This window comes from Carcharhinus amblyrhynchos, chromosome 15 (genome assembly GCF_965287045.1).
Source record: "Carcharhinus amblyrhynchos chromosome 15, sCarAmb.v2.hapA, whole genome shotgun sequence".
In the NCBI taxonomy this organism is placed as follows: domain Eukaryota; kingdom Metazoa; phylum Chordata; class Chondrichthyes; order Carcharhiniformes; family Carcharhinidae; genus Carcharhinus; species Carcharhinus amblyrhynchos.
Window position 1 is genome coordinate 30,895,855 of NC_137338.1, and position 12,901 is coordinate 30,908,755.

The following is a 12,901-nucleotide window of genomic DNA, read 5'->3' on the forward strand; positions in this document are numbered from 1 at the left end:
AATTCAGAGGTAATCAGGGCTTTTTAAAATGTAAATTCTGTCTGGTATTTCTGTTTTTAGGTTCAAACCTCTGCGGAGATGTCACGTGTTGACAAGTTCAAGCTGGTGTCTGTCAACTGTTTTCTGAAGGGGTTTTATTGTCTTCTAGTTTTGTGTATGCATAGATAAATATACAGAGATTGTCAGAAGCATGGATCAAAGTTACAAAGGATGGATACACTCTACGATATCAAGGACCAAATACTGAAACATACATCAGGCTAAAATTAGCTTGATTCCTCAGACAGTGTGCGCAAGTTTGCATTATGAGATGAGAACAAGAAATATTCTGAAAGGCATCCCACTGTGGTATCACATTGTCTCAAATGAAACACCAAATATAAACAGTAGTTCCTTTGTGTATTTCTAGAAGATTCTGCCACTTAAAAGGTTACTGCACAAGCAAAGAGGTCATCATACTATGCGTACTGTATTAGGATTGGCTAACTAGCAGGAAAAAGAATTGGAATAAATGGGTCATTTTTTAGATTAGTAAATTGTCACTAGCAAGATGCCAAAGGGACTAATACTGGGGGCTCAACTACTTACAATCTACATCAATGACTTGGATAAAGGGACTGAGTATATTGGTTGCCAAATTTGCTGATGATACAAAGATGGGTAGAAAAACACAATGTGAGGAAGATACAAAGAGTCTGCAGATGTTAAGTGAATGGGCAGAAATTTGGTACTTGGATGGGGTATAATGTGAGAAAAGTGAACGTGCTCACTTTAACTGAAAGAACAGAAAAGCAGAATTAAGTGGAGAGAGACAACAGAAATCTGTGGTACAGAGGTATCTGGGTGTCCTCATGCATGAATCTTGAAATGTTAGCATGCAGACATAGCAAATAATTAGGAAAGCATGTGGAATATTGGCCTCTATTGTGAGGATGATGGAATATAAAAGTGAAGAAGTCTTGCTACAATTGTGCCAGCATTAGTGAGACCATACCTGCTGTGCTGTGTACAGTTTTGACCTCCATTACTTATGCCTAAGATTTTTTTCACACTCAAACATATATCTTTTTCCAGATTTTGCATTGTCCTCACAACTCGTTTCCCACCTATTTTTATATCAACAAAGTTGGCTATGGTACACAGCTATCTGCTCCTTCATCCAATTAAAAGGATTCTAAATAGCTGAAGCTCTGGTATTGATCTTTGTGATAGTCTACTAGCTAGTTTGCTAATGCTGTCATTTACGTAATCAACTTTATTTTTTTTTTTAAATGTGGTCTCTGAAATATTTTCAGAGCCAAAAACAAACTATTTCTCCTGGCTACTGAGGAATGATCAAAGCCACATAATGAACCTGTAACTGTGCAGCATTAAAGATCAAATATTAACAGCACAAAGGTTTACGACTGAAGCAAAATTTACTTTATTCTTATGATTGATCGAATGCAACACAGCACTGTGACCAGATTACAGGACATCGAAATTGACTTTTTTAAGTAAATCAAATCAGCATCATTTGAAAGAAAAGGTTCTGGGATGTTCAAATAACCAACTTAATGCTGAATTCACTGAAACAACAGTCATCCGTTCAGCCCCCTTCCAGCCTGTTCCGTCATTCAACTAGATCATGGCTAGATCAAAGAAAGTAGACAAAAGGCGGGTAACCACAGGCCGGTTAGTTTAACGTCCATAGTTGGAAAAACACTGGAATCTATCATTAAAGAAGAAATAGCAGGACACCTGGAAAGGAATGGTTCGATCAAGCAGACGCAGCATGAATTCATGAAGGGGGAGTCGCATTTGACAAATTTACTGGATTTTTATGAAGATGTGACTCGTGCGGTTGACAGAGGGGAGCCAGTGGATGTGGTATTTTTAGATTTCCAGAAGGCATTCAATAAGGTGCCTTACAGAAGGTTGCTGCAGAAGATCAGGGTACACGGAGTTGGGGGTAAAGTGTTAGCGCGGATTGAGGATTGACTATCTAACAGGAAGCAGAGAGTTGGAATAAATGGGTGCTTTTCTGGTTGGCAGTTGGTGACTAGTGGCAAGCCGCAGGGATCAGTGCTGGGGCCTCGTCTTTATAGACACAATCTGGAGGAGGGGACTGAGTGTAGGGTAACGAAGTTTGCTGATGTCACAAAGATGAGTGGGAAAGCGAGTTGCATGAAGGACGCAGAAAGTCTGCAGAAAGATCTGGATAGGCTGAGTGAGTGGGCGAGGATCTGGCAGATGGAATATAATGTTGGCAAATGCAAGGTTATCCACTTTGGAAGAAATAATAGTAAAATGGAATATTATTTAAATGGTGAAAAATTACAACATGCTACTGTGCAGAGGGACCTGGGGGTCCTTGTGCATGAATCGCAAAAACTCAGTCTGCAAGTGCAGCAGGTAATCAAGAAGGCAAATGGAATGTTGGCCTTTATCGCGAGGGGATAGAATATAAAAGCAGGGAGGTCTTGCTGCAACTGTACAAGGCACTGGTGAGGCCACACCTAGAGTAGTGTGTGCAATTTTGGTCCCCTTATTTGAGAAAGGATATATTGGCCTTGGAGGGAGTACAGAGAAGGTTCACCAGGTTGATACCGGAGATTGAGGGGGTTACCTTACGAGAAGAGATCGAGTAGATTAGGCCTGTATTCGGAGTTTAGAAGGCTGAGGAGTGATCTTATACAGACATACAAGATAATGAAGGGGCTAGATAGGATAGAGGTAGAGAGGTTCTTTCCACTTAGAAAGGAAACCAGAACTAGAGGGCACAGCCTCAAAATAAAGGGGGGGGGGGGGTGTCAGTTTAGAACAGAGTTGAGGAGGAACTTCTTCTCTCAGAGGGTAGTGAATCTCTGGAATTCTCTGCCCAGTGAAGTGGAGGCTACCGCGATGAACATGTTTAAGTCACGGGTAGATAGATTTCTTATCGATAAGGGAATTAAGGGTTATGGGGAGCAAGCAGATAAGTGGATTTGATCCACTTCAGATCAGCCATGATCTTATTGAATGGCAGGGCAGGCTCAAGGGGCTAGATGGCCTACTCCTGCTCTTACTTCTTATGTTCTTATGGCTGATTTTTGGCCTAACTCCAGGCACCTGGCTTTGCACCATATCGGTCATGATGTGGATATGCCGGCGTTGGACTGGGGTAAACACAGTAAGAAGTCTGACAACACCAGGTTTAAGTCCAACCGTGTTGTCAGACTTTTACTCTGCACCATATCCCCTAACATCTTTAATTTTAAAAACCTATCAATATCGGATGTAAAAATAACAATTGACTCAATTTCACAGAAGACAGAAACGCTCCAAAATTCTAACACCTCTTGCACGTTGAAGCATTTTCTAGCTTCACTCTTCAAAAGCCTGGCTGTAATTTCTTGGCTATGTCCTTGTTGTCCTAGATTCCCCAACCAGGATTTCTCCCTTCAGTATCTTGAAACTTCTTTCAAATCACCTCAATTTTCAAAATTACAGGGAATACACAACCAGTTTGTGTAGTCACTCCTCAATTGAACATTTAAGACTGTCAATTATCAATTGAGTAAATATAAGGTATATATAATTCCCAAGGTGTGGTGTGCAGAAGTAAGACAGCAGTCCAGGAATGATTTCATCAGGACTTTGTATAGCTGCAACATAACTTCTTCTAAGCCTTCATATTCAGGTCCTCTAGATATAAAGAGCAGTACAGTCCTTCATTGGCCTTTTTGATCATTTTCTGTATTTGTCCAGGACGATCTAATGATCTAAACGTATTCTCACTGCTTCGAGCTTTGCACTATTTATAGATGATTCTGATCTATCCTTTGTAACTTCAAAGTAATGACCTCTCATCCTCACCTCTCCCAGCGCCCACCACCACCCCTGCCCCTTGCCAAATTCAATGTCCAGGAAGAACTAGGCAAATTACAGATCATAATATTTCAATAAGATTGAGGATCGTTTCAATTTTGCTGAAGTATCAATCTTTGCAGTTTAGTGCAGAGATATGTTGCTCTTCAACCTCCACAAAGACTGCAATTCACCTCATTTGATCTTAACAGTGACATTACTTCTTTCAACCTCCATCTGTTTTCTTGCTCCTGGATTGACAATCTTCATTGCGCAAACAAAATCAGACAAAAACTGAAATCTGAATTGGAGCTACAAACACAGCAGGTGTAACCACCTTTAGCTAGTATCAAATGGTCAGGAATTGCCTGTGATGCTGTGCAGCAGTGAGAATTCAAAGAGTGAGGGGTGAAAGTAAATGCATCACTGGTCCAGTTAGACCAAAGGAGAAACAATAAACCACGTAACATATATTGGGATTAATGAGGGGGATAATGTGGAAAGAAATATACAGTGGGGCCCAGTAAAAACAGGCCGCAAGATGTTGAGCTCAAACTGCGAGATCTGCACACAGCAATCACCATCTTGCTCCCTTAGCTAGCAACGGATGAAAATAAACTTGTAAATCCCTTCAAAATTTGAAAATTGTTATTTATCGATAGCTTGAAATGACAGGAGAAAGTACCTCAAACAAATCACTGAGAATTGCAAAATCTTGTGGTAATTATAGAAAATTGAACAAATCATTCAAAAGTAGAACTTATTAAAATTACCTCATTAATGTGTTTGTATGTTTTGATCAAATCTACAGAGAGTTTCCTCAGCGGAGCAGTGACAGGATCGCGGAACGTTTGGGGCATTCGCCGCTGCAACATGACAACATCAGGCATTACCTGAAATAAAGAGGGCAGTTATATTATTTCAAGAAACATTTGTTCATAAGACACAAGACATTATGCATATTGACAAACCTGTTTGGAAAACCAATGCATCATAACCATGAAAAGATATTTACCACACTTGACATCCTAATAAATCAGCATTTCTGTAAGAGGAAGAGCGAGAGAGCGAGCGAGCGTGTCCCTTAGATGCATTTCACTGTTATACAGTTTGTGATGGGTCTCAGCTATATACACATTTGAACAATCTTGAAAGCTTAGATTAAAAATGCATCAATGGCAATGAGTAATCAATACTTATAGCCAGAGACAACTCCAAATATTCCTGGGTCATGAGAGATGACAAAGAGTGCAAAAATCGCATAAACTATCTGGCAGTCATCTTCATTCCTTTAATTGAAGCATATCTGAAATTGTGCAGGTCTAAACCTGATTATCATAGCTAAGACCAAGTTGGAAAACATTGGACACCTTGAGCCATGTCAGTCTAGCTTTTAAATAGCATAGCAAACATTAAGAATAGCCTCCACTGTTTGAAGTAGAAGAAAGATGGCCAGAAAATACAACATTCCAAGTCAAACTTCGAATGTAGACAATCTGCCGGGAAAATGAACATACTCAGCCGGTAATTTTTTTCTCTCATTCTATGCATCCTCCGCATACCACAGGTTCACTTGTTGGAAGTTGTAACTTAGCTCTAGACAGATCAATTACACTACAAATCACAAACTCTAAATTAGCTTCTCCACAAATGCACGAGACAAAACCATCTTCCCAGTTTCACCCAAACAGCAAAAGAACTAATGCAATAACCAGAATATAAAACAAAGAATGCATCCTAAAGCCCATTGAGTCATCATGGTATGACCTACTCCAAGTACCTAGGTCACAGTCTAAAAATAACTCTGATTCTTATAAAAGAATTTGAAGTGATATACATAGAAAATTAAACTAAAAGAGAAATTATGATTTCCTGTTTGAAATGGAACAGTGGTTCCATGAAAAATTAGTGCAAGGCAACTGAGGAACACATACAGAATGGCTTGACAGCCTGTGTCTGCAAATCACAAGTTGAAATACAAGAAAGGGCTGTGTCACGAATCTGAGGGAAATGGCTGGACTTAGAAACATTCTAAATTTAAGCAAAAGGATAATCTTGCAAAGTATGTTCAATAAGGTCATAAAAAGTTTTATTCAAAACCAGAATTTGATATTTCAAATATTTATGACAATCGAAAGATGAATAGCATCTTATATTAAAGTTTATTCATTTTTGTCACAAGGAGGCTTACATTAAATCTGCAATGAAATTGCTGTGAAAATCTCCTATCTTCATAACTAAATAACTTCTGTACACAGTGTAATCTTTAAGACTCCTAATTTCCTCCTTCCTGGCTGACTGTCTCTCCACCTCCTCACTGCTGAAGTGCTTCTTGCTCATTGAGGAGGTGTCTTTGCTCATTCAGCATTAGTATAAGTGTCTTCCCCTTTGCTCAATGATCAGCAACAATGAGAAAATAACCAGCCTCCCATCATACTTCAAACTGCTGCACAACACCACTCTTCAAAAATCACCTACACCATCTCATTCAAGTGAAAGATACAAATATAAAAGTCATAGTCATAGAAGTCATACAGAAGTCACAGTGGCTGAGTGGTACTCAAGCCACTGTGTATATCCCTTAAATTAAATTTTCTATTTTACAATGACAACAAAAGATAACCAACTCATCCTCTAATTAAATGACAGGCCTCCCTGGGAATTTATAATAAACTTCAAACAACCATTTTTGTTAAGGCAATCTGTATCAGCTTTACACAATAGTATTATTCACCAAATATTCAAAGCTGAAAATTTGAGATCAATTTTTAGACTTAACAAATATTTCTAAAAGGACAATGCCAACTCACTCAAACAATTAGAGTACCTGTAACCTTTAATAGTCTCTGAAAAGACAATGTCTAACTTTAACCCTCCATATGTTCTACTTTTTTCTGCCTGAATTTTAAAATAAACCTGAAAATTTTCATCCACTAGTAAATCTCAAGGATTGCAATTGTGCAATACTTCAAAAAAAATAGTATTGTCTACATCAACAGGGACGAAGTAGAAAGGGTCAAGAGCTTCAGGTTTTCAGATGTCCATATCACCAACAGCCTGTCCTGGTTCCCCCATGCCAAATCTATAGTTAAGAAAGCCCACCAATGGTTGCTTCTACTTTCTCAGAAGACTAAGGAAATTTGGTAGGTCAGCTACAATTGTCATCAACTTTTACAGATGCACCATAGCGATTCTGGCTTTATCGCAGCTTGGTCTGACTCCTGCTCTGCTCAAGACTACAATAAACTACAAAAGACCCATCATGCAAACCAGCTTCCCATCCACTGACTCTGCCTACACTTCCTGCTGCCTCGGTAAAGAAGCCAGCATAATTAAGGACCCCACGCAGCCCGGACATTCTCTCTTCTACCTTTTTCTGCCAGGAAAAGACAAGTCTGAGGTCAGGTACCAACCAACTCAAGAACAGCTTCTTCCCTGCTGCCATCAAACTTTTGAATGGACCAACCCTGCATTAAGTTGACCTTCCTCCGCACCCAAGCTATAACTGTAACACTACATTTGGCACTCTCTCGTTTCCTTCTCTATGAATGGTATGCTTTCTCTGTATAGCATGCAAGAAACAATACTTTTCACTGTATGCTAATAAATGTGACAATAGTAAGTCAAATCAAATAATCAGATCTGTTGCACATGATCTCAAACTGGGATCCATACCTGATTAGTTACAGTTGGCTGAAGCTGGTCAGTGTAGGATAATGCAGGTACCTGCTGGTCACTTATAGTTTGTTGATGACGGTCACTGTATTGCTGGTGAGAATGAGGCACCTGCGTAGCCATTTGAAGGCCAGCAGCATGAAATGAAAATGAAGGTGCAAGCCGAACGGTCGAAGGTTTGCATGCTGAGGTCTCTCCGCCTTAAGAAGGGAAAAAATGAAAAGCCATGACATTAATTAGAAAATCGTTCCGTTTCTCAGTCTCAGTTTCAATAGCTAAGTTTTCTTTCCTGTAGTTCATGTTGGCTCACCCCAAACTATTGTTGCACAGGAACCCCACAGTACCTCAGTCAGACTGTTCCCACCCCCCCACCCAGTCTCCAGTGTGGCAGCCAAAACAATGAAACCCAATACAATTCTCATCCAACCATCTGCACAAATTAACTTTCACAGGAATCACAACTCCTTGCCCTCTCCCTCATCCAGAAATGCCAAGGCTATTTATTGAGTTGCTGATCCTGAGATCAATCGACTAATACAGTAGATAACAGGAACCTTCAGACTCGTACAGCTATAGGGCAGTGCCTTTACTTACGAGGTAAACTGCAGAAAAACCAATGATCACATTTTCAAAAAGCTTCCCTGAAATAAAAGAAATGAAAACCTTGACATTAAAAAGTAATTTTCATGGAAGACTTTAAGACTTTAAGCTGTGGGTGGAAAATGTTGCTCTCAATTCATGATGTATGCTTTTGAGCTTTGCATGCAGATTGATTTCCCTGCAAGGGTTGTGGCATTCATGATTTTGGATTTTATGTGTAGTAATGCTCAGGGTTCAACGGGCTTTAGCTTGGACATCAATGAACTGATGTTGAATTCCACAGAATTCACAGGTTTTTGTGCTAGCTTTGGACACTGGTATCACTTCGATAAATATTGACACACATACAATAGAATTACAACAATTACCATCTTCTTTACTTGGACCCTGAAAACAAAATTAATAAGTAGTGGGAGATTTCATGAAGTCAGAGTTTTACAGCATGGAAAGAGGCCCATTGTGTCCACACAGGTCATCAAGTAGCTATCTAATCCCATTTTCCTGCATTTGGCCCATCATCTTCTATGCTATGGCATTTCAAGTGCTCATCTAAATAATTTTTAGTTGTTGTGAGGGTTCCCCCCAACCTTTCAAGCAGGGGTCAGGTTTCCAACAACCCTCTAGTGAAGGAGTTTTTCCTCACATCTGTAAACCTCCTGCCCCCTTATTTTAAGTTTATGCCCACTAGTTATTAACCCCTCTGCTGAGGGGAAGTTCCTTCCTATCCACTCAAATCTATGCCCCTCATGATTTTATTCACCTCAATCAGGTGTCCCCTCAGCCATTCCTGTTCCAAAGGAAAATAATCACGATCTGTTCAGTCTCTCTTGAAAGCTGAAGTGCTCCAGCCCAGGTAGCATCTGATGAATCTCCTCTACACCTTCACCAGTGCACTCACTCCCTTCCTATAGTGTGGTGATTATAATTGTACACAGTACTCTAGCTCTGGCCTAGCCAGCGTTTTATAACCGGTCATAACCTCCCTGCTTTTATGTTCAGTGCTTTGGTTAATAAGGGCAAGTATCCCACATGTCAACTTAATTACCTTATCTGCTTGTCCTGCTGTCTCCAAATATCCATAGACATGCACACCAAGGTTCCTCTGATCATGTATATTTTCTGGGGTACAACCATTCACTGTACATCACCTTGCCTTGTTAGTCCTCCCAAAATGCATCACCTCACACTTTTCAGGGTTGGATTCCATTTGCCACTGTTCTGTCCATCTACACCTATGTTGCCCTGTTATCCAGGACTTTGCTCCTCCTCACTGTTTGCCGTACCACCAATTTTAATTTGATGTATTATTGGCACATGTACTGGTATACAATAAAAGTATTGTTTCTTGCACACCATACAAAATATACTGTACATAGTGAAGAAAAGGAGAGTGCAGAATGGAGTGTTACAGTCATAGCTAGGGTATTAGAGAAAGATCAACTTTATGCGAAACAGGTCCACTCAAAAGTCTGATAGCAGCATGGAATCTGTTAGTACGTGTCCTTAGATGTTTGTATCTTTTTCCCAACAGAAGAAGCTGGAAGGGAGAATGTCCAGGGTCTTTAATTATACCAGCTACTGTGCCAAGGCAGCAGAAAGTGCTGAGAGAATCAACGGATGGGACCTTCTGTAGTTTCTTGCAGTGTTGGGCAAAGGAGAGCCATACTAAGCCATGATACAACCAGAAAGAATGCTTTCTATGATGCACTTGTAAAAGTTGGAGAGAGTTGTAGCAGACACGCCCAATTTTCTTCTGAGAAAGTAGAGGCGATGTTGGGCTTTCTTAACTGTAGTGCAGCATGGAGGGACCCCAAGTGCAAAGTACTCATTTAAAACCGCCCAAGTCTTTGGGCTCCACACACAAAAGTGCCACATTAGTCCCTAACGGACCTACTCTTTTCCTGGTCATCCTCCTGCTCCTGACATACTTAACTGCATTTTCCTTTATTTTACCCACTAGTGTTTTTTCCTGTCTCCTCTTTGCTTCCCTAATTTCTTCTTTAAGCCCCTGCACTTTCTATACAGATATAGAACTGAGAGATTTATTCTACTGAAACAAATACTCAAATGTCTGACTGCCAGATCAATTTGTCAACTGTTCTAAATGGCACTTCAGGCAAAGTTACCTGACCTAACTCGCTAATGCAATGCGGGTAGTAATTAGCAAGTAATTAACACATTGTTCCATGCATTTATTTTGGAGGAAACCTACTACAAAACTGACTAATTCAGTTTTACCTAAACTCAAAATGAGACACTGAATGTACCAGTATTGTTGTGGACTTGTTGAACACATTGAAGCTAATATATTGTATATTTAAAAAAATTAAGCCAGTGCGGTGCTGCCTGTGATACTCTTTGGTTAACCTCTCAAATCACTATCACTGTAGTTGATGCATCTTGACCAGGGGTCTCCAAACACAGGCCGCATCCGGATCGGAGTCTGGAGATCGCTGATCTTGACCATCACATTGAGCTCAAAATGTTCTGTTCAGGCTTTTTAACGTGTGGGAATAAAATCTCTATCTGTACAACTGGATTATCAAAGTTTAAATGAGCACTATAAAGAATTGTGCCAGTTTAAGAACATAAGAAGCAGCAGCAGGAGTAGGCCATCTAGCCCTTCGAGCCTGCCCCGCCATTCAATAAGATCATGGCTGATCTGTCGTGGCTCAGTTCCACTTTCCCGCCCTCTCCCCATAACCCTTAATCCCCTCTCTTATCAAAAACCCATCAACCCGCGTCTTAAAAATATTTAGCGAGGCAGCCTCCACCACCTCAACGGGCAGAGAATTCCAGAGATTCACCACCCTTTGAGTGAAGAAGTTCCTCCTCAACTGAGAGGCGACCTGATAGAGGTTTATAAAATGTTGAGAGGAATAGATAGGGTGGATTCTCAGAGGCTATTTCCCTGGGTTGAAATGGTCGCTACGAGAGGACACAGGTTTAAGGTGCGGGGAGGAAAGTGCAGAAGTGATGTTAGGGGTAAGTTTTTCACTCAGAGGGTGGTGAGTGAATGGAATCGGCTGCCGTCAGTGGTGGTGGAGGCGAACTCGCTGGGGTCTTTTAAAAGACTGCTGGATGAGTATATGGGGTTTTATGGGATTGGGGGTTATAGATAGGTGTTGATGTGATCGGCGCAACTCGTGGGCCGAAGGGCCTGTTTGTGCTGTAGTGTTCTATGTTCTATGTTCTAAACCACCCCCCCTTTATCCTGAGGCTGTGCCCTCTAGTCCTACTGTCCTTTCTGAGCGGGAAGAGTCTTTCCACCTCTATCCTATCCATCCCATTCATCATCTTATATGTCTCAATGAGATCTCCCCTCATTCTTCTAAACTCTAACGAGTACAAGCCTAGTTTATTCAGCCTCTCCTCATAGCTCAACCCCCTCAACTCCGGCATCAGCCTAGTAAACCTCCTCTGTACTCCCTCCAAGGCCAAAATATCCTTGCGTAAGTACGGCGAACAGAACTGCACACAGTACTCCAGCTGCGGCCTCACCAATGCCCTATACAGCCGCAGCAAGACCTCCCTACTTTTATATTCAATCCCCCTCGCTATGAAGGCCAGCATCCCATTCGCCTTCCTGACCACCTGCTGCACCTGCAGGCTGGGTTTTTGCGACTCATGCACAAAGACCCCAAGGTCCCTCTGCACCGTCGCCTGCTGCAGTTTTTCGCCATGTAAGTAATAGTCCTTCCTACCATTCTTCCTACCAAAGTGGACCACCTCGCACTTACCAACATTAAATTCCATTTGCCATTTCCTGGCCCATTCGCCCAGCCTATCTAGATCCTTCTGCAGACTCTCCACACCCTCCGCGCAATTTGCCGAAAAGTTTCCTATTACACTTCACCAGCATTCCAGTGACAATACTTCAAAAACAATTAATCTACACAAGATGGGTTGTATTTTACATTTCCATGCACTGCCTGATATAATGTTTCTTTGACATGCCTGACGAGATACACTGAGCCAGTGGTTCCCAAATACTGTTCTGCAGCACACTTGCACGTGTGCATCATGACCTGGAGCAGATGGTGCAACACAGGAGCCTGAGAAAGATCAAGAAAAAAAGCCCAGGACTGGGACCAATTTCCTTCACACAAACCAGCAAGACATGTTTGAAGTCATTTAAAAAAGGTATGGTTGAGAGACTGCTGACTTCACTCCTTGAGCAGGAGCTTAATAAAGAGCCTACAGCCAGGGTGGATTTCTGCCTGTGTCAGGGCTGCCTCCAGCATTTCTAAGGACGTGCTGCCAGATCCATAATCCCAGAATGCAGCAGCAAAAAAAAGGGTGGAAGATTATGAGCCACATCTTGACAAACCAGTTACAACAAGAATAAGATCTGTGGTACACCTGGAGGAGCCTGAGCAGCAATGAAATTGGGGTGAACTGATACATTGGGATTTTTGATATTGGTAGAAGTCCTGCTAGGCTGTTGGTCATGGAGAAGTTAAATTGTAAGCATTCTGAATTGAATTTGAGATAAATTCCTTGGATGTGCTGATCGTGCCAATTGCTACAAGAGGGAAACCATGTGAGAGGTTGATCATATGGATGAAGTAAGAGAACATGAACAGTCCTCACAGCTTACCCAGAGGTGAGGTTGGCCTAATGAACGTGAAGGGGAAGTCGTGTTTGATGAATTTATTGGAATTCTATGAGGATGTGACTAGTGCGGTAGACAGAGGGGAACCAGTGGATGTAGTGTTTCTTGATTTTCAAAAGGTGTTTGATGAGGTGCCGCACAAAAGGTTGCTTCAGAAGGTTAGGGGGCATGGAGTTGGGGGTA

General features: G+C 41.3%; 1 protein-coding gene across 3 annotated transcripts in view; it reads right to left on the reverse strand.

Annotated features, from left to right (window-relative positions):
- dyrk1aa (dual-specificity tyrosine-(Y)-phosphorylation regulated kinase 1A, a) overlaps positions 1 to 12,901 on the reverse strand; it is a 113,854-nt gene that overhangs the window by 25,689 nt on the left and 75,264 nt on the right. For all 3 annotated transcript variants that reach the window (XM_080203727.1, XM_080203724.1, XM_080203726.1), the window contains exons 3-4: positions 7,504 to 7,703; positions 4,602 to 4,721 (exon numbers count right to left, since the gene is read on the reverse strand). In XM_080203727.1, coding sequence (XP_080059853.1) covers positions 4,602 to 4,721; positions 7,504 to 7,703 — 320 coding nt within the window. The remainder of the gene's footprint in view (positions 1 to 4,601; positions 4,722 to 7,503; positions 7,704 to 12,901) is intronic.